The sequence below is a fragment of the Chelmon rostratus genome, chromosome 4 (genome assembly GCF_017976325.1).
Source record: "Chelmon rostratus isolate fCheRos1 chromosome 4, fCheRos1.pri, whole genome shotgun sequence".
In the NCBI taxonomy this organism is placed as follows: domain Eukaryota; kingdom Metazoa; phylum Chordata; class Actinopteri; order Chaetodontiformes; family Chaetodontidae; genus Chelmon; species Chelmon rostratus.
Window position 1 is genome coordinate 28,486,872 of NC_055661.1, and position 20,909 is coordinate 28,507,780.

The 20,909-nt window shown below is 42.7% G+C and overlaps 4 protein-coding genes across 4 annotated transcripts; 2 read left to right on the forward strand and 2 right to left on the reverse strand.

The window, feature by feature from the left end:
- Positions 1-253: 253 nt before the first annotated feature.
- On the reverse strand, positions 254-3,204 carry aatf (apoptosis antagonizing transcription factor). Its single transcript, XM_041935647.1, has one exon. The coding sequence runs from the start codon at positions 3,161-3,163 to the stop codon at positions 1,523-1,525; it is 1,641 nt and encodes a 546-aa protein (XP_041791581.1). The 5' UTR covers positions 3,164-3,204; the 3' UTR covers positions 254-1,522.
- Positions 3,205-3,496: 292 nt separating this feature from the next.
- Positions 3,497-5,522, forward strand: magoh (mago homolog, exon junction complex subunit). The gene is made up of 5 exons (XM_041934905.1): positions 3,497-3,668; positions 4,023-4,081; positions 4,694-4,804; positions 5,128-5,210; positions 5,302-5,522. Exons 1-5 carry the CDS (start codon positions 3,578-3,580, stop codon positions 5,399-5,401), a joined length of 444 nt encoding a protein of 147 aa, XP_041790839.1. The 5' UTR covers positions 3,497-3,577; the 3' UTR covers positions 5,402-5,522.
- A 196-nt stretch (positions 5,523-5,718) lies between these two features.
- cpt2 (carnitine palmitoyltransferase 2) lies at positions 5,719-10,043 on the reverse strand. Its single transcript, XM_041934903.1, has 5 exons — positions 9,507-10,043; positions 9,132-9,212; positions 8,916-9,022; positions 7,522-8,829; positions 5,719-6,724 (listed from the first exon to the last, which is right to left on the reverse strand). The coding sequence occupies exons 1-5, from the start codon at positions 9,686-9,688 to the stop codon at positions 6,396-6,398; spliced, it is 2,007 nt and encodes a 668-aa protein (XP_041790837.1). The 5' UTR covers positions 9,689-10,043; the 3' UTR covers positions 5,719-6,395.
- A 2,106-nt stretch (positions 10,044-12,149) lies between these two features.
- scp2b (sterol carrier protein 2b) lies at positions 12,150-19,169 on the forward strand. Its single transcript, XM_041935715.1, has 5 exons — positions 12,150-12,277; positions 13,033-13,123; positions 14,908-15,037; positions 15,217-15,296; positions 18,475-19,169. Exons 1-5 carry the CDS (start codon positions 12,255-12,257, stop codon positions 18,568-18,570), a joined length of 420 nt encoding a protein of 139 aa, XP_041791649.1. The 5' UTR covers positions 12,150-12,254; the 3' UTR covers positions 18,571-19,169.
- Positions 19,170-20,909: the final 1,740 nt, after the last annotated feature.

A 20,909-nucleotide genomic window follows, 5' to 3' on the forward strand; every position in this document is an offset into this window, starting at 1 on the left:
CTTGTCTAATTCTAACAAATCAGTTATTAGTAAAATTAAAACAACCGATTCCCACCTCGAATTCTCTGATGTATGACATCATCACCAAAGATCATTTTCTGTACTGTCTCCGTGGACTAACTGTGTAAAAACCGATTTATTTTCATGTGACACTGACACGACTGTGACTCATTTCAACATGTAGGTAAGAGAAAGGGCGATTAGTTATGTTATGGAATTACCACAAAGTATTTTCTTTGACTTGAATGCACACGTATGCAAGTTTCATTTAAAGCAAGTGAACACACACACTGAAAATGGTGTCAATAAATGCATTGAGCTGTAACACGTCATGAAGTAAGAGATGCCCGATGTAAACGTGCTCTGTAAATGTTGTTTCATGGAGTTTTCTTCCTGTATACATTTTTCTTATGATAAAGTTCTCAGGTACTCTTTGTTTGCTTGAGTTGACACATTTGTTACTTGCATTTGATTTAAAAATGAATATGAATTTTTGGTTAAGTCTGGATTTAATCGATGCTCAATGTTCTGTTTTACTCATAACTGTACGTTTTATTAGAAACATGCTGCTTGGTGAAACACTGTGGATACCCTGAAAATGTTGCTTTTCAGTTACAAATACTCGTTGAGGGATCCGGTGGAGGAACCTGAACATTACCTCAGTCCTGCACCCTGCAATGCATGTAAAATCTCAAGTCTACAGCTGTGTCCCAAAATCCAAACTAATTCTAAACAGGACTTTGGTTTGTAGTGTGTTCGCACTGGAAAAGTGAGAAAATAAAGCAGTAGCATACAGCCAGTATGCATACTAAAGAAAAAACCTTGATTTTTATTTTCTTTTATGTGCTACTGATGGACATTAGTCTCCCACAATGCACTAAGGAAATGAAGGTGCTGCTTACGGCTGGAAAAAAACATGCAGATAACGAAACAGTGATGAAACATATTCTGCCGACTCACTGTGAAGTTTAATTAGGAGGCACGTTCCTAAATTATAGTTTGACGTCTGATGCTGAAAGTGCTGTCATTCTCTGTTAGCAGAAAGCAAAGTATGTTTATTTCTGCTGCAGAAACAGTTCTACAAAGATTAGTGAACTGTATACAGCTGCTGTTTTCTATGGAATTGGGACACAGCATATATTTTGGGACTTTTTACTATTTTAAAAAAGGCCTAACCATTTGAAGTAGAAACTTGACAAAGGAATAAATGATACTTGCATTGTTTTCTTTAAAGTCCAAACAACAGTCACTGTGCTCTTTGTTTCAGTGGAAACACTCACGTTACATATTTTAATTACAAACTGGTCAGTAGACAAAAACACATTCTGAAACTGCTGCTCAGTACAAAGGTTTTCATTCAGAACTGCAGGGGCCCTGCGAGTCCACATCCTGTAGAACCAGAGCACCAGAAGTGTCGGCCCACTCTGAGGAGAAGGTCCGGTCTCCGTCTCATTGCTGGACATGTGGAAAACAGGCACTATGTTGTTTATGCGCTTGCATCTGCTCCACGCGAGTGCCTCCATCACATCACTCTGCCTGAGGTGTTCTGTCCAAAGAGGCTGCGATACAGTTCGCTGCGAGCCTCGTCGCTCATTGAGCTGTGATCAATAGGAGCCATGAAGTTGACCAGCTTGCTGTGGATGTGGAATCTGACTTTCCGCCCCTTGCTGGCTTTGGTGTCCACCTTCTTCTTGATTTTGCTGCGTAACTTCTGGATGGCCAGCCACTGCTTGCCCATAGCCACCTGATCGTTGGGGTCCGCAGCACTCGTCTTGCGCTCAATCAGCTCTCTTAGCAGCTGATGGTAGAAATCATCGTCGTCAAATATGTCCTCGTCCAGATCCTTCAGATGCGTGTTTGCTTTCAGCTGCTGTTCCGCCTCGTCGCCCTCTGTAAAGGCGGTCTCAGAGCTGAGAGCAGCAGCCTCTTTTTTCCCCAGGACCCTGTATTCTGAGCGTCGGGTTTGGGTGCGACGCACCAGCCTGTCGTTGTCCATCAGCACCTGCTCCACCTGGGTCAGTATGTTCCTGTCGAACGCCCCGAAACCCTTACTGCTTTTGCCCACAGTCAGTCTGGTTTTGTCATGCCACTTCTGCAACGTGGCGTTTCTGTAAGGCTGGAAAGCCGCGAAACGTTTGGCCATGAAGTCCGGGTACTCTGCCATCTCCAGTTTTCGTTTAGGTGCGCCACCCTCCCGCACTGACCCCTCTTCACCCTCGTCACTGTTTAACTCCTCGTCTTCCCCCGTCTCCCCCAGAGCGATGGCCCTGGTGTCTGCAGTCTGGTACAGCAGCTGATCGTGCAGCTCCAGCAGGGATCTCTGAAGAGCCTTCAGGGCTTTGTGGGTGTTCTTCAGCTGCCCCGCGAGCTCTGCTCCACCCCTCCTCTTGAACTCTGGGAGCGTCTGCGGCTGTGGAAGCTGGTTGGCCGTCACCAGGGCTTTCTGGATTTTGATTCGACCCTCGAGCAGCTGGTCCCACAGGGTCAGCTGGTTCCTCACAGCGTTCCCTTTCTCGACCTCCTCGTCTACTTTCTCTTGAGAAAACGTGCGGACGGTTCCCTCATCCTCGGCGTCTTCATCGGCGTCATCAGAGCCGTCATCTTCATCGCTGCCTTCGGTCTCCTCACCACTGTCATCATCATCCTCACTCACTCCCAGGTCATCCATGCCCTCTGTCAGTTTGTGGAAGTCCACTCGCTGAGGAAAGGTCATGTTGGAGGCCTTAGTCTTAGATGCCAATTTGGCATCTAGCTGTGCATCACTGTCCAACAACTCCTCCTCATCTTCATCTTCTAAAGAATTTTCATCATCATCTGCCTCTTCATCCCCCACTGAATCATCTTCTTCATCTTCCTCTTCTATGCTGCCCTCCTCCTCCTCCTCCTCGTCATCATCCTCAGCAGATCCCTCAATATCCATCAGCAGCTGTTTACGAGAGATTGTTTTCCCCACGTACCGTCTGTCCGTCTCTGACAGCAGTGTTGAGTTGTGCTTCCGCAGCCTGCTGGAGGCGACCCCATCTTCGTCGTCGTCCTCGTTCTCGTTGAACCCGTCTATCACTCTGGCTTTGGTGGCTTCGTCATCATCATCGTCCTCCGGATCAGCAAATTTAGGCAAAGGATTCAACAAATCTTCGAGCTCCTGAGAGAACGAGCCTGCCATGGCTGAACGTTTACAACCACACGTGCGCTCTATAACCTGGACGGTTCCGTTGAGCGGAAAGTGATGACGTTAATAAAACGCGACGATTCAGTTGTTAAGAAACCCTGGGTAACGTCTTTCAGGCTGAATATTATATATCCTTTTGCAAAAAGCGCATCAATGAGAAACTTGGGCTCTAAAATATATGAATTAAAAAATATATGAATTCATTGTATGCATAGCATGACCACAGTACAGTACAGTACAGCAAAGCACAGCACAGCCCCCGTCACACCTGGAAGACCAACTTCGGGGCAGGATGTCCAACGGTGTGACCCTTTGCGCATGCGTACGTGGGTTGCGAGGCTCCAGGCTGCTCTTGCTAAGTTTTGTTCCGCAGCCTTCACCAGAAAGAGCACTTTCTGGAGAGTAAAGATGTCAACAAGTGACTTCTATTTGAGATATTATGTTGGGCACAAGGGGAAGTTTGGACATGAGTTCCTGGAATTTGAATTCAGACCAGACGGTAGGTTCAGTTTGGCGGTAAAGCAGATGGGTTAGCTTTCCTGCGTTTAAGCTAACGTTTCTAGCCACCCGGCAGTAGCTAACTGCTAGGCCGCAGCGGACATAAAATGAGTTGCTAGCGCCAAATCGTCTCTTTGTTTTCCAATGTATTATACGTGTTAGAAACTTATTTCTACGCTGAGGTAATACTGCGAAATACATTTATTATAAATATATCAATGTTTGAAATAATAATCAATGAGCGTTTAAGCGCCATGCGGCCTGTAGGGACGGTAACAAACTCATTTAACTTTGGTTTTGTTGAAAGTGACCCGTTGTTTCACATTTGTGCTTCACGTTGAATATTTTTTTGCAGGTAAACTGAGGTACGCAAACAACAGCAACTACAAGAATGACGTCATGATCAGGAAAGAGGTAACTTGTGCTTAAAACACGTTATTATTGAAGTAACGTTACTCCTGAACCGGATCACTGGCAGGCCATGCTGTTTGGGATTCTTGGGTAATTTTGGTACGATTTCAGGTTTATTGTTACTATAAAATGGCACTATTGTTAGCACAGGCCCAACATTTCTGTCTAAATTCCAAGATATCAACAACGTGACCAGGGCTTTTGGCTTTTACCCACAGTGCCAGTGCTCACCTGCAGTATTGTATAATTATAGTAATAATAATAATAATAATATACACACAAAGTAATTACTGGTCTTTTTTACGCATATTTTTACTGCATGTTAGTTTACTATATTATCTTTATTTTATTATCTTCCTTATTATCTTGTTTCTAACACAGGGTTGCAATGCAAATTTTGATTACATGTTATGGTCAATGACATTAAAGGCAATCTTGAATCTTTATAGTGATGGTCAACCAAGTATAGATTCATTGTCAGTAACATTAGAGTCAAATTTTGATATTGAGATGTACCTATTCTCACATCACATCTGCATTTAAAAAATGTTTGGCACTGCTCTACACATCTGCAGAATTTAACCTGGTTCATCTGTCCTCTGTGTACCAACTCAGGCATATGTACACAAAAGTGTGATGGAGGAGCTGAAGAGGATTATTGATGACAGTGAGATCACCAAGGAAGACGATGCACTGTGGCCGCCTCCTGACAGAGTTGGCAGACAGGTTTGTTATGACTCCAACCACTGACAATAACCACATTTTTTTTTTTTTTTTTTTTTTTGCATGTTAACCCATTTTCCATTATTAGAATAACTTTTTGCTCTGGGAGTGTGTTGTGTTTGTTGTTCTAGAAATGGTGACTCCATAGGTCATTTTCGACCCATTAATATTTTTCCCCATTGTTGGTCACATGAATAGGGAGTGACACGGCACAGATTTTGATGTCAACAAAGGCACTGCAGTAAACCACCACTGCATTGATGAATTTGACTGAAAATGTTCTTGAAGGCTGAAGAATAACTTGACTGTTGTCCTAATTTTCACAGGAACTGGAGATCGTCATTGGAGACGAGCACATTTCATTCACAACTTCCAAAATTGGCTCCTTGATTGACGTCAACCAGTCAAAGTAAGTACTGTATCCAGAAGTTGGGAAGGCAGACAATGTGTATTTGTCACTGACAGAAACCTTTAACTTTTAAAACTGCGTGGTGTTTCAGGGACCCTGAAGGTCTTCGCGTGTTCTACTACCTGGTGCAAGATCTGAAATGTCTCGTCTTCAGTCTCATTGGTCTTCACTTCAAGATCAAGCCTATCTAAATGTGGATTTTTCTTGTTTTAATTGCTTTAGCTCATGTTTCTGTTGTTGAACTACCGCATTTGTACATTTGCTTTTGGTGGAACCGTTTTTTATTTTAAATAAAGGATGAGAAAAACTGTTTGTTACTTGTATAAACTTACAACGATCCTTTGCTGGTAACAGCACTAAGGGATAACTTTCTATACCAACTGTGTATTCTATGCTCTAGATTATATTGTAGTGTATAATGTAGAAATACCATTTTTTATCAAATAGCAGTTTTAAATGGGAAGATGTTCCTGCATGAACATTTAGGAAATAATGGAGCAAATGCAATTAAATTAAGTTTTATTTCAAAATACATTCAACCACATCAATAAGGCTGTAAATGACAGTTATTACAGTGACAGTCAACAAATGATCTGTTAAATTCACATATTGATAAGGCACAGAATCTGACTTCGTATTCCAATTTGTATTGCAGAGAAGTTCAATACCTGTAAAGCCCTACTGCATATGCACTCGCAATCTCAGCTGTCGCTGTATTACGTAGCCCCACAGCTAAACACACGGCTAACACTTAACATTAGGCATCGGTCCACTAATGTTAGAATGGACATGGCTGTAACATTCAGTCACAAGCTTGAGAGACTGATTTCTTGGAAAGCCGGTGGACTGAATCAGATTAAATAGGGAGCTAGCTATTTTTTCCATTATCTGATATTCAATGTGGGTTTCATGGTCTAATAAATGTTATGATTTATTTCCAGTCCAGCTGATTTTATACCAAACTGCTTCAAACAATATATTCCAAACCCAAATTCCTAACCACTAAAAATTATTAGATTTAAGCACTGAGATTCTCCATGTTTCTTTTGAGGTGCTTAAAAAACATTGTTCATCTCACTTTTTTCATGTTTGCCCAGATGAGTTAATTAACAGTTTGGGAGCTGAGAATGCCCTTTTCTTGCTGCCTTTTTTCCTCTTTGGTGATGACAGACAGACATTTGTTTCTTAGCTGATTGGCTTCCCTTCCAGGACAGTGAAAATGTCTTCTAAAGACTTGTGGACACACTGCAGGAATTCGTGGACGTTGCGAGCCGGATAGCTCGACACATTGCAGCCGATCCAGTCGTCGTGGACGCCGTAGCCGACACCAAACCCATCAGGCACCACTGGGGCAAAGCCACCGAGGCTCACGGCTGGACTCGTGAGGGTGCTGGTGGAGAGGATGTTGTGGTTGATGGCAGCATAAGCTGGGTCTGTGTACAGGCTGTGCAGGGCCTGGCCCTTTGAACTGGCCAGGTATCGCAGGGCAAACAGGTGACGGTCAAAACCTTGGCCTGGTGAGAGAAACAAAAGATGTGGTAAGTACAACAAATCGCAAGGTGTGTGTGTGTGTGTTTGAGGCCAGTTCTGTCAGAAATCACTGTGATTCATTTACAGAACCTTTGATGACACACAAGACGTTCATTATCTTTCTATATTCTTAAGCTATATTGTTATATTCATAAAGTTATCAAATTCACCTGTGCATACAAGATCAATATATTGTGTGCACAAGATAAAAAATGCAAATCCCAAAATTATATATACATACATACAAACATGATAAACACTCAGTAGTTTGTTCTATAATGAGCAAGAGGTGTAGTGTGGCATGGGCTGAAAAGCACTGCATTGTGGGATTTTAGAAACAAATGCACAAGCTTTTTTGGTTCCATCTTTAAATGTCACAGAATGCAGTTTTCACATTTGTGCAACTAAATGGTGACTGCATGTGATACAATCATCCCAGTTGTAAGTTGATAAATAGTGGTATAATTTGGGAATTCTGGACAGTTAGAGGTTTTATGTCCCAGATATTTGTCTCAGAGTTGAATCGTAAGCTCTGATTTCAGCCTCTGCCGTCAGATTGTGCTGTGGATATGTCAAAGACAGTTACTGTGAGGCTACGTTACCAAAGCACTTTGTAAAATTACAAGCAGGGAAGGGATATCTTACAGTGTTATGACTGCACTTAAAAAAAAATACAAGTAGAAACAGTCTCCAAAAATAAATCTGTCAAACATTATTTTGAATATTTCATTGGATCACAAATTGGATTAACTTAACACATGCCAAAATGTCTTATACACACCCATAGCTGCTTCCTTGGTGAGCTGCCCATGATACTTAGAGCATTCATTGAGCATCGCCTTCAGCTGCTCCACGCTGTGTTGGCCTGGCTGGCAAACAAAGGCGTGTGAACATTGTTTTGTGTGCATGGTGGCTGGCCGGATGGTCTCTGTGCGGCCATGCTTGAACGCTGCAGTGCTACAGGACTCATACGTTGCTACGGTCTGTCCATACTGCCTCAGGAAGCCCATCTGAAAAGCCAGCTGGGCAATAGCATCTGGACTCAACTTGCTCTTCTTTAACTGTTCTTTCCCGCCTCTCCTGAACTCCATGGCATCAATGGTGAGTTTTGATACAGCTGAATCGAAGTTCTCCTTGGCTTTTTTGATGCCATTCTCCAGCTCGTCGTCCAACTTGAACTGCAGCCTGCGCACAGCAGAGTCTGAATCCACAGCAGCAGCAGCAGCAGAGCCCGGGTGTACCAGCGGCTGCTCTGTTGTGTCTTTGAAAATCTCATTCTGGAAGCGGAGCACGGCTACGCCATCACCCCAGGAGTGCTCAAAATTGATGGCTGCCTGTCCGTCTTTGGTCAGAATGACGCTGAAGGACTTGTCGTACCACCGGTTGCAGCCGTCGCCGTGCAGCATGTTGTGGGAGATGTGAATATGGTCCCTCATGTCTTCATCGTCCAGACAGAGACAGAAAAGGGCGCTGTCAACAACTTGTAAAACCTCTGCATTTCCGGCAGCGACCAGCTTGTCCCTCAGCCCGGCCCACACGTCCCTGTTCTCACTGGTCAGAACCCCGAGAGGAAAGGCAGCTACTGGCGTCGGGTCAGTCAAAATGTACTTCAAGTGGGACTGGATCTCTGCAGGCTTCACCAAATTCCCATCCCTGTCCACAATGTCAAACACATACATGTGGCCTTTCCTCATAACTAGGAGATGTCGGCCTTTCTCATCAGTGAAGAGTTCATCCCGCCCACGCTTCGGAATCCGAGAGGAGTTGAAGAGGCGAAAGTACTGAGACATGTCCAGGGGGTAAGCATTCACCATGTAAGCTCCATACCACGACAGTGAGGACGGGACCCAGCGGATGAACCTTTTGAAGCTGTCTGTGTCACTCTTTGCCGGGTTGAGGTGGAAAACCTCAGGCTCCAGTAGCCCGGCTCGCAGCGTTTTCATGAAGCGCACTGCTGAACACACGATATTGGTTGCCCGCACCAGCTGGTCATTGTACTCTGTCTTAAGGTCGGGGTTGAAAGACATGAAGGGGTTGAAGTTCAGCACCACAGAGTCGCGTGCAGAAAGATACATGTCAAACCACGGTCCTGAAAGAAACAGAGTAATTCAGCCATGTTCATTAGTGTTTGTATGCATTCATTCAGACTGGTAATCATCAGACTGGCAAATTCACCTGAGATGTAGCTCGTGTGCTTATTGTTTTTGTCCTGAGCTTCAAGTTCCTCGTGCAGTTGTTTCCCCACACCATTCTGGAAATCCCGTGCAAGTTTCTCTGTTGTTCTAAGAATACAGAACAAAGATTGTTGTAGGTAAGGTTTAAATAGTAAGTATAGTACCAGTAAGTATCAAATAATGAAATGAAAAGGTTTATTTACTTGTGAAAACTTACCCAAACTGGTTATCATCCAGGAGAGGCTTCTGGGCAGCTAAATACCTCCGGATGGTGTCCTCCAGTTTTGGTATGGGTAGTCTAAAGGATTTTTAAAAAGGAGTCATTAAAGATAAAGGTTTGCTTCTCCACAGTCCAGACATCACGCCCCCTAGTGGTCATCGAGCTAAAATCAACTGTGCACTTTCACCCACATTCATCTGAAAGCTTACTGGGTCACCTTCTTTAACTTACAACACTTTAACTACATCCACCTGACATTTCCAAGGTAGTTTCCATTCACATGAGACCAAAGTTATGGTAAATTAAAGCACTAACACTAAAAGAACTGACTGTGGTCATGCACAATGCCTTAAAAAACCTTTAGCTCCTTACCTGGGTAAACTCTTCTGGTAATGCATCGATGGTACAACACTTTGGTGCAAATACTCGCCGGAAGACCCTTTTTTGCTGCTGTAGTTTCGCTTATCGATGCCCAGAGCAGCAGCTCTGAAATGAATTAGGTTTCCAGATTTCCTCAGAGAGGCTAAGCATTGCATTGAAAGCAGATGAGCCATCGTGCAAGCAAGCGAACCGAAAGCCTAAACTGAATACTGGAGTGTTATTGACGTGGAGCTCACAAGTTCAGGCTGATTGAAGAAAAGCAAAATCTACAGACACATCCGCGTCACAGCCGCCCCTCTAAATGAATACGATAGCTAGCTAACGTTAGCGACTAGCATTAGCTGACAAATTGCCTTAGGTGACCTGCGTGTTTCCGAATACGTTTGACACGTATACGTGCGTGTAGCAAAAGCAAATGTGTGTCTCGCATGTAAAATTCACACCGACTTGTTGCAAAAACAGTCACGTTTTACGTTAGAGCAAAAACACACATATAAAAATTGACTTGACAACAGGAAGTGCAACCGGCTAAACTTGTCACGTGACTTGAACGACTTCTTCCGTAGTTAGCCGAGCAGGTGTTCGGTGTGATGTGTCCAGAGCAGCGAAGAAGACAGTAAGATGAGACTGGCGCAGTATTTTCATCTTTAATGTGAATGAAATATTTGTCTGCTTAATACAGACTTCAAGAATAAAAAGGTCACTTAAACTCTTACAGTTGTTATTTTATTTTTTTGCTGTTATTTTTTTTGCTCCGTTGTTGCTTATTTGCACCCTGTTCTTGTTCTTCCTATTGTTCGTATTAGCACCCTCATTGTTCCTGTTTTGCATCTTATTGTTCCTATTGTTCTTATTTGCACATCCATTTGCTGTTTGCCCCCCTGTGTGTTCTGAAGAGCTTCTGTATGAGTGAATTTCTCCATTTTGAGATCAATAAAGTCTAATCTAATCTAATAAAACATGCGTCCTGTTTTCACGGCCACAAGGCTCAACTCCAATATTACAACTACATCAAATTAAGATAAAGAAAATTCATAGCAAATCAACGAATAAATCAATTAAAATAACAAACTGAAATAAAACCACAACTACTGCCCAGCAAATACATCGGCCAGGTTCATATATTTTATTGTTGTTATTTTATGACAGACATTTTAATATTAGTGTATATAAGAAAGCGCAGTACATAAATCCCAAAGAAGTGTTGAATGTAATTTATAAACAGTGTGCCATTATGGGTTGTTAATTGTTCCGACCGTAAAATAGCCCACATGTTGGTATGTATATTATAATTCAGTATATTGCTTACAATTTGAGTGATTTTTAGCTGAAATATTGGTTTATATTTGTTTATGAAACATGTATATGGGCTGATAAACTGTTCTCCGATTTTTCTAAATCTCAAATATTGATATACGTGTTTGCCTCAAATATTCAGTGTCTGTCAGTCTATACAATTTTAAGCATTCGTGGCTCGAACCAGAGTCTAACACCAGTGTAAGTGTTACCATCACTATATGGATGAAACTAATGTCTTTTATCACATGTGAAACGTTTCCCTGTGTCATCGTTGTAAGAGCAGGTTATATCTCCACAGGTATGACTGGTCTCTCTGTTGAGTTTATTTTCATGTAATAATCAAACACTTATTTGAGTTCGGGCTCTATCCTGTTGGTCATTCAGTGCTAACAAGACAAATCTCAAACATACAGTCAAAGTGCTTCATTTCCAGCTTGTTATTAAGTGGTCGTCTAACCAGCAGAGTGCAGTGTTTTCCTGATTAGTGGCTGCTCTGGCCTTTACCAAGCTGCAGCTCTGAACTGAAAGCCCACACATCGACTGCATCGCCTGGCCTCCCATGGCTTGGCAAGCGTTGAGCCAATCATTTGTGAAGCGTGAGAGATGCGTAAGATGCAGTGTAATTTGCTGTGCTGTCCTCTTTACTCGGCCTTTTCTACCTCATTTAAAATGATTCTGCAGAACATTGTAGGAACATTGTGATAATCATTTACAGTTGTGTGTTTTTTTGTGCTAGTATTTTGACTGTAATGCAAGATGTGTGTGATGGGACATGCTTGGGTCAGACCTGCTTTTGCAAAATGTAAACCATGAACAGCCCAGCAAACCTTCTGTTGCAGCACTCTCTAAAAGGCAGATAACACAGTAACTCCCCCACACCCCCAGTGGGTAATTATTATGCATGGGAAGTACAAACAAAAATGCTTGCTATAATTCACGATTTGGCTGTGAAATGAGCAACGAAATTAAATAAGCACTTTGTCTTTAAGGATCGTAAGTGTGTTTTTGCAAGTTTTAGATTTTTCCACCGGAAAGGTGGAGAACACAATACATTCAAACACGTAAAACACAGCAGCGTGGCCGGCGGGCTGTGTACACTATGTAAAATAAGTAAGTTGGAGTGAATGGGCTTTAACGTACAGAACAAAAGCAGCCAAGTTCGTTGAAAACCCTTTAAACTGAAGACTAAGAGGTCACTTTAATAGTACATAATACAATGTATTAGGAATATTGTCAAGTAATCTAGATATACAATTAGAGCCGTGTACGATTCACTCTCGGTTCTCTGACATCGACACGTCGAGTCTGAAGATCCCGGAAAAAAGGAAGAAACCAGGAAGTGCAACGATAGTTAGCAAACAGCAGGCAGAGCACAGGCTGTGACAGTGTGTCTGCTAAAGCGTTGTGAGGCTCTGTTTGTTCACCATACGCTGTAATAAAATGCCTGAATTACAGACACCAAGGTAAGAATACTAAGCATTGTACTGTAAGTTATAACTGTGACACGTTAAGTGACATATTTCTGAATGATTAATTGAGGTCACCCCCGGTTAACATCACAACACGTTAGTTACGAAATGTCAAACTGCTACGTTAATCACAATCTATACATTACTCCAAGGCTTCGGCTAGCGCGCTAACCCTCCGTTAATTCTAACATAATCAACTCATAATAATGTTGTACATTCCGTGAAACTGAGAATAACTGTACAGTATTGAAAAGCAGACGTTACCGCGATCCTCCACAGCTTTTTGTGCACTAAGTTACCGGCACAGTCGGTGTCTTACCAGCTTCCCCTCGGCTAGCGGACAGGTGCTTGAATATCATGACATCCTGGATTTAGCTTCACTGGCTGACTGAACTGAATTGGCTGTTTTGGTGATCAGATATACAGACTGTGAAAGAGGCAGTGAAGGTGTCAGATGAGAAGGCCACAGTCTTTAAGAACCTGAAGCCATTTGTTTAAGGGATAATTGAGTGAGCTTTTGTGTTGTTGTCGCCTCAGAGTTCATGACTCGTGTGGTGTTCACATTATAATATGAAACTAACAAACACTGAGCTTCAGTGGAGAGATTCACACAAAAGAATAAATGTGCATCTATACAAGAATATACAGTTAAGTATCATTTGAATTGTCAGGGATTGTGTTGTCTTTGGAAACACTGTGCTGGGGTTTTATCCATTTTTCATTGCAAACCTTACTGTTTCATTCTCAAGGTTTCAAGCTGTGAACACCAGTGCTAGTGACAGCCTGGAGGGGTTCAAGGCCCACGCTGTGTTCCAGGAAATCAACAAGAAGCTGCAGGAGGTGATTGCATGACTTACGATGTGTGCATTCTCTGGGACTCAATTCATTTCTTTTGTAGTACATATTTCAGAGAGGACATATGAACCTATCCAGTCATAGAGAGTGTTTGTAGGTCTGTGCTGGTCCGCTATGCGAGCCACATGGTGGCACATGTGGATCACATCCTAAGCTTTCATTTTCTAACACAAAAATAATTTTAAGCTTATGTTGACTCATCAAACAAATGGTTTCCTCCAGACCTCCGTGTTTTAAAGCAGCTACCTTTGTGTGACCTCAATCATACCAGATTCATCTCAAGCTCGCCGGCGTGCTGTCTATGTAATGAATGGGATTTGTCATCAATGAGAAAATGGCATCGGGAGAGACATGGTTTAGTGTAATAGATTTAAAAATGTAGATGCAGAGCTTGTCTTTGGGAAGAGAGTCTGTTGTCCCACTTTTGTGTCCCCATATTAGTTAAATGTGGAGAGGGAAGTGGATTTTTATCTTTCTATTTAGATCTCAATTTTTTAGGCAGATTTGGGGTCATATTCACTACCTTTTTTTGTAATTTGATGTATATTCAGCAGCAGTGTGATCTCCATAAACACTCATTTGTGTATGACATAAGAAGAGTACGTTAAAGAAGCCCGAGGGAGAACATGTTGCCTCTGGAGTCTGCAGATTTGAAGATGCTCTGTCTGATGTCTTGCAAACAGAGCTTTTGTTTATATTCAGAGTTTCTCAGCGAAACAAACCGCGTGAATCCTGGAGGTCTGACAAATGTGTTGAATGCTTTTCCTTCCTCATTAATCATTTGCAAAGCGCGGAACCACTGACAAAAACATTGCTCCATCGTGTCTTTTTGTCAAGTTAAAACATTTATCTTTGCCTTCATGCTCGCACTATTACTTTGGGATATGCGTAAGACTAAAAATATCTGCAGATGTATAATTCTGATGGAAATTAAGAAATGCATTATACAAATCTAAGTACCTGAAATGCATTAAAGGTCCAGTGTCTAGGATTTAGTGGCATCTAGCGTTGAGGTTGCAGATTGCAACAAATTGAACACCTCTCACCCCACCCTCACCTACAGTGGCTGCTAAAAAGGTAAAATGCGCTCCTTAGAGTCAGTGTTTGGTTTGTCCGTTCTGGGCTGCTGTAGAAACATGGCTGTGCGACATGGAGGAGGACCCGCTCCCTCTGTAGATATAAAGGGGTCATTATAACGTAACAAAAACAAGACCTTTCTTAGTTTCAGGTGATTTCAGGTGAACATAAATAATAATATTACATTAGATTTCCGCTAAAAGATCCCCCCTAAATCCCACATACTGAACCTTTAACCATTAGGACCCAATTAGTGCATTTTCAAGTGTCTTCAATGGTAATCAGGGATTAAAATTCATAAATGTGTTCAAACAAACAGTCTGAGGTGTGGCTGATTCACTGACTAAACATTATATCGCCTGTGTACAAAACGTAACATATTCTTCACAATTGGGGTCAGACAAATAGTGAAATATCCATAAATAGTTTTATACCAGGCTCAGAATAACCCATCAGATATTACTGTGTGGGTTATTAAAGCGCTCTTGAAGAAGTGTGTTGCTCACATGTGAAAGGATGGTATTTCTGAGTATCTTAGTAACTTATCCTGGGAAAAAAAGAAATATATGGCATGCCTAGATTAGACATGCAGTGACTATGCTGTGAAAATATAGGAAGTGAAAGCTTAATTCAGATATAATATAGAGGCTGTGGAGTTTACTGTGCGTGAAATCTGTGTGTACTTTGAACAGGAAGGGGAGCAGTTTGTGAAAAAGATCGGGGGGGTGTTTGCCTTCAAAGTAAAGGATGGCCCAAATGGACAGGAGGCAACATGGTTTGTGGATGTGAAGAACGGCAACGGCTGCGTTCACAATGACACAGGTAAGGAAGCTCAGCTGCCTGGAGAACAGCATCTGCCCTCTGGTATGACAGCAAACACCTGTAATGACATGTAATCATGTTAATATTCAACTATGGGTGGAAATGCAGTTTAAAGTTCAAGGCCTGCGCAGCCTGTGTTCCTATTTTTAAGTGTTGCTCCCGTGTCTCTCGCCCTGCAGCTAAGAAAGCAGATTGCACCATTTCCATGTCAGACACAGACTTGTTGGCCTTGATGACGGGGAAGATGAACCCACAGACCGTGAGTATTCAGTCTCGGTGGGGCTTGAGTGGACTCCCTCGCATGTTGTAGTCATAATGATTGTGGTTCAGAGAAGGCCCAAGTATGTGCCATTTACCTTTGTCCTCTCAAGTCAAAAGAGTATTTAAATTGCACCTGTCTTACCCTGAATGTCCACGGATGTCCACTGATTGCACAACCCAAGTGTTTTGCCTGCGGCTCACATGAAGCTCTTCGCTCCTCTCTGTTATCATTACGCACCAGATCTATTTTTGCCAGAGCAGCTTGTGTCTCTGAAACATGAAATTCACTCATGAGTGATGGCAGTATGTAAATGCCAATATTTAACTGAAGTTAATATTGATGCATTTTGTTCATTATCGATTTTCTTTAAGGATTTTTGTTGTGAAATATGTACGCTGGAACAGTTTTTGGTCGCTGTAATTACTCTTCTTCGACACACTGGCCTTGAAGAGATCACATCCTAAAGCGATTCCAGTGTAAGTGATGGAGAACAAAATTCACACTTTAACGTTCAGCCAAAACTAATACGAGGTTTCAACAGCGTGAGTCTGTCAAATATAAGTGTGTATCTCTCAAAGTTACAGGCTTCTTAATGTTTCTCTCTGTGTTTCCCTGCTGGAGGTTTCAGAGTAGCCAGCACTGTTCATCGTTGACTTGTCATTCATCTGTGGTTTTAGCACGGTTCATTAATAACACAGTGGCAGTGCATCTACAGCAGGTATGCAGCTGGGGGCGCTGTGGGTAGTGAGGTGACCTCACGTTGTTATTCTAAGTGTCTGGCAACATTATGGAAAGGATTCCTACAAAGATAGCTTACTTAAATATGCCAAGCTTCAACAGATTTTCCTGGTGAAAACAGAGACGCTGCTTCCAGTCAGCATTGATGAAGCGACAGGTAGCTCTGATGTAGCTTTCATTTGTGAGGGCTAGCTCATCTGCCCTGGGTAGCACGATTTTTAGCTTATCCTTCCTCTCCTCAAAGTGTTTTTCACTGTGTTGCTGAGCAGCTGTGGAAGGACAGTAACATAATGAGGGAATTTTGTACTAAAAAACTTTGGCACTAAACTTTGGGAGGTACCCTCTTGATTTGTCTGCATCAGACAGCTTTAGCCTCATGTTAGCTGATGCTAATGTGTTTGTCAGGGTTGTGGGCCAGCATCTTTGCAGGTGTCCTGGACTGAACTGTAGCTGGACGGAGGAGTGAATAATATATTTCTCATAATTGGAGAGAAGATGTGTTGAAGAAAAAACATCAAGAATGATTTTGAGCGTTTATGAAAACAAAAAAAGCACAAGAAATACACAAAGTGAAACGCCAGCCTGCTGCTAATAGTACATCTTAAAAAAACATATACAAGATGGAACGAGTCACAGCCGGATCCGGTGGACATCCAGGGTCACAACAGGTTGCACAAACCCGAACAAAACAAACCCAGTGGAATCAATGAACACTGAACCTGGTGCACTTTACATTAGTGTATTATTTCGACTCCTGCATAAAATTTCTGTGTGAACTTAAAAACAGTTTGACATTGAAACCATTTTCATTTTACTGTGTATATATCAGGTTTAGGCCTTTACTAACGTACCTGTTGTTGTACTCTCCAGTGCGTTTATAGTGTAATAATAATAGTGTGGAGACTTGTTGAGTTGTGTAGTGGCATGTGCTCCTGATCCAGCTTTTTCCTCCAGTTCATGTCCCCCCGCCTCAGTCTTTGTCCTGTCCAGAGGTTCTCCTAAAGAGCGGAACAGATGTGCTTGCCAGTTGGATGTTGAACTAACATGATATTTTGTTAGCGCCTGGGTGAAACTAAGAGGAAACACTGTGCTGCCTCATTATTTGCTGATTGTGCCAATTTACTGCCTCCAGACTAGAGGCCATAAAGTTGTTGCTGCGCAGGGTGAAAACATAACACGGTTTCCCTGCATGGAGCCCAAACAGCAGAGAAACATGACAATTAAATGACTGAGATTTATTTCATGCCTGATGTAACATAAAATGTGATCTGTGTGTAAGGACAGAACGAAAGGCAGATGTTTCAGCCTCTCTCAGCGTCAGCTATTCTCACATATTACCATGAGCACACACACACACTGTAGTTTAGATTTAATCAATTTCACATACACCATCCTGCTGCCCCAAATACCCAGGAGAGCACCAAACGTGGATTAATCCGCTGCTGAAAATAGTCCCCAACAAATTCACCGTTCAACTCCTGTTTCAGCAACGTTTGTTAAAAACTACAGTGACCAGCTGTTCTAGGAAATCATTCTGCCTATTTAGAAAATACACTGCGTATTTGTGACAGTTGTTGACAGATGTTTCCCCTCAGCAGGAACCAGTTAAGATCCTCACCTTTTCTTGAGAAACAAGTCTAAAATATACTTGGCACTGGTAAATACAATGATTTTTAACGGAGTGAAACTTCAAATTGTATTTAGTTTTGACATCAGTGATGCTGAAACAAACCTCCAGTCCTCTTTTTGCTGTATTTGCACAGACACGATTGAATTAAGCCGTTCTTATCTTTAAAGTTAATTAAAAATTCCCTCTTGTTTTTCATGCGGTGTGCAGAAATCTTTTCCATCTCTGAGTTAAAAGCAGCGAATCACGAGGCCCTCCAAGGTCATTTGCGCTGCAAGAGTGAGTGCTGTGACGACGCACCTCTCCGCCATCGGTCCGTGACCATTTACACTGATTACATGTATTAAGAGTCCAGAGAAAAGCTGTCACTGCACCGTGTTTGTGTCATGAAGGGTTTTTCCGCTGCTTTATCCCTCATCTTTTATATCTCTGGACTTGACTGGGTTGAGTTTTGCATGATGTTTTTAATACCAAGGCACAATTGATCCTTCTGAGAACAGAGACTTACTATTGTAAGAATACCTGCTCATGAGTGGTCAAATTATTACCTCCAGATCTCATTTACTTTTTCACTCCAGTCCACAAACATCCATTTCTCTAACTCTGCCCCCCCCCCCCGTGTCTGTGTGCCATGCAGTTTCCTGACATTTTATAAGCTGTTGTTGCCGTTGCCCCACTTTCCCTGGGTTGAGTTAATCTCTCACGGTAACTCTTAAAACCAGCAGCGTGTAGTTCTCTCCAACACCGACCGAACTGTACTTCAGATTCAAAACTGTCCGGCTGACGTTTTTCACCCTCTCTGATCCACAGGCGTTTTTCCAGGGCAAGCTGAAGATCACGGGGAACATGGGGCTGGCCATGAAGCTTCAGAGCCTGCAGCTGCAGCCGGGCAAAGCCAAGCTGTAGATGAGACGTCGGAGCTAGCTGTAACTGCACCTCTGAACGCCGAATAGAGTAAATCACGAAGAATTTAACAGCAGGTCTGGTTTCAGAGAAGTGTTAGACGTCTGTAAACCTTCTCATCACAGGACTGAACCACTTTTCCTACTAACGACCTCACTACCGACCAGGGGATTAGTCATCAGCCCTGCCAATCTAACTGGAGAGCGCGAATAGATGGACAGATCATTAATTCTCTAATCAAGTCCCTCTCACGATAATACTGTCGGTACACTAAAGTAGAGACAGGTGCTCCCTACTAATTCAGTTTATATCCAGTTTTCAATAACCTCTCAAAGCCTGTTGTCAGTGAAATCTTTCTGTGAGTGTACGTGTGTGGAAATGTTTAGTAGAGCAGATTGTTGTCATTTTCCACAATCACGGACACAACAGTCTAAGTGCCTCCTTGTCTCAGACTTGCAGTTTGCTCTAAGGTTTTTAGCCAAACACGTAGAAATGTTTTTCACTGTGGCCGCCCGATGTTTGAACTGAAAGGGTTGTAATTTTCCTCAGTGCTATCCTTACTGTATGAAGATTTCTGCTAAATAAACTTGTCTTTGCTGCGGCGTCCATCGAGGTGGTCTTGACTTGGCTCTGTTTTTCTTGAGCGGTAATTATATTTAGCACACACCCTTAACTAATTCCACTGACTTAATGTTTCTAATCATTTTGAAGACATAAGCAAAAAAAAAAAAGCCAGAACAGTTTATCTGTGAAATGGCACATAAAACTAGACGTAACAACATGCCAGTGCTGTTTATTTTTCTCAAGAGGAAGGCTCCTTGACTTTTATAGTAATGCGAGTTTATGGATGTTAAAATGGAAATATTGGCCAGATGTCCTAACATAAGCTTCAGTGTTTATTCAGTGTGAAGGGCAGACATTAAACTCACATGTCCACACTCCTCCAGGCTCCACAAGATATTAACACACACAAATGACTCCTGCACAATTTAGGGGCTCCGCTTGAGGTTATATAAGTGTGACCTTCCACAATAACAGCCTTCTGTTCAGACACGACAGCGCTCGGATGTCTCTGTCAAGCTGTCTGGGCGTATGTTCCCCTTTTGGAGGACCTCGCACTTTTCCAGCGCTGCAGCGACCTGATTCCAGACTGCCACGCTGTAGTTTTTCCTTTGTAAATGGAGGAGCATGGCTAAAAGACAAATCTGTTAACTAGCTTTGACCCAGATTCCACTGCAGCTTTGGCTTGGCACTCGTAGTTTTCTGGGTCTTACTCTGTAGTCGCTGTGGAGTTATTTCATTGGCCACTAACGACTGCTTTTATGTATGCGAGAGATTTCACAAGTTTAACATGTTATTCATTCTGCTTTACATCAGACCTTCATTCAAAACATGCCTCACAGGTAGAAAGATCTCATAAATGCCCCGTCCTAATGTGTGAAATGCAGGAGTGCTGAATTTAAGAACTTGTTTTTCCTCAGTCATGTTGAAGTTTTTTCCCCAAAAACGAGTCCTTAAAGGGGGGAATCCAGCAGTTTCACACATGACGTTCATACAACAATGTGGCCCTGGAGCTTGGTGACTGATGATGTCATAATGATGTAATCAGTAGCTTAGTTTGGCCTTGGAGACGACAAGTTAGAACAGAAAGCAGGTCGTGCAAACTGGGAATTTTAAAGATTTAGGTGTTTAGTAGGAAGGGAGGGTCCAGCAGAAGATGCATCACGGCCAGCTCTGTTAGGGGGATGGCCCCTCGACCCGGCGGAGGCGGTGGGAGAAAGCATCCCTGATGGAGAACATGTCCCAGCCCGTGCAGGAGCACTCGGCAGCTCCGTCAGTGACAGGCTGCTTCCCCCGCGGTGTGTGAAGGAGAGACGCTGCAGCAGTCAGACTACAATCAGCGCTGACCACACACACACACACACACACACACACAAACGAAGCCACTCGAACAACATCAGTGCTTCCTATGTGCAATAATATGCAACTCAACCACTGCCTTGTTTTTCTTACTATTACACGATCACCTTTGCTGCTGTAACACTGCAGATTTCCCGCAGAAGGATTAATAAAGGATCATCTTAACTTATTATGGAAAGTGTAGGATCCAGTGTTTTTTGGAGCTGGTTGCCTCACCACTAACTCCTACACAGTGGACCTTTAAGGCCTTAAGATATCTTCATGGTGTCTCTGCTTGCGCCATCACCATGACCCTGACCTGCATGAAATGTTGGGTCGGGTCATCTCTGTCTTGGAAAAAGAAACGAGGTTTGTTTGGAACAAGCAGAAAATGAACTGGGTAGTTTGGAGGATGACCACTGGATGCAGCAAAGCAGGAACAA

What these genes read in the sequence shown, in the direction of transcription:
- aatf (XM_041935647.1), bottom strand. Translation starts at nt 3,163, where the DNA reads ATGGCAGGCTCGTTCTCTCAGGAGCTCGAAGATTTGTTGAATCCTTTG.
- magoh (XM_041934905.1), top strand. Translation starts at nt 3,578, where the DNA reads ATGTCAACAAGTGACTTCTATTTGAGATATTATGTTGGGCACAAGGGG. An exon ending in ATTTGAATTCAGACCAGACG is followed by an intron (nt 3,669 to 4,022) that starts GTAGGTTCAGTT and finishes ATTTTTTTGCAG; the next exon opens with GTAAACTGAGGTACGCAAAC. An exon ending in ATTGACGTCAACCAGTCAAA is followed by an intron (nt 5,211 to 5,301) that starts GTAAGTACTGTA and finishes GTGGTGTTTCAG; the next exon opens with GGACCCTGAAGGTCTTCGCG.
- scp2b (XM_041935715.1), top strand. Translation starts at nt 12,255, where the DNA reads ATGCCTGAATTACAGACACCAAG. An exon ending in CCTGAATTACAGACACCAAG is followed by an intron (nt 12,278 to 13,032) that starts GTAAGAATACTA and finishes TTCATTCTCAAG; the next exon opens with GTTTCAAGCTGTGAACACCA. An exon ending in CTGCGTTCACAATGACACAG is followed by an intron (nt 15,038 to 15,216) that starts GTAAGGAAGCTC and finishes CTCGCCCTGCAG; the next exon opens with CTAAGAAAGCAGATTGCACC.
- cpt2 (XM_041934903.1), bottom strand. Translation starts at nt 9,688, where the DNA reads ATGGCTCATCTGCTTTCAATGCAATGCTTAGCCTCTCTGAGGAAATCT. An exon ending in TACCAGAAGAGTTTACCCAG is followed by an intron (nt 9,213 to 9,506) that starts GTAAGGAGCTAA and finishes AAAATCCTTTAG; the next exon opens with ACTACCCATACCAAAACTGG. An exon ending in GCACACGAGCTACATCTCAG is followed by an intron (nt 8,830 to 8,915) that starts GTGAATTTGCCA and finishes TGTTTCTTTCAG; the next exon opens with GACCGTGGTTTGACATGTAT.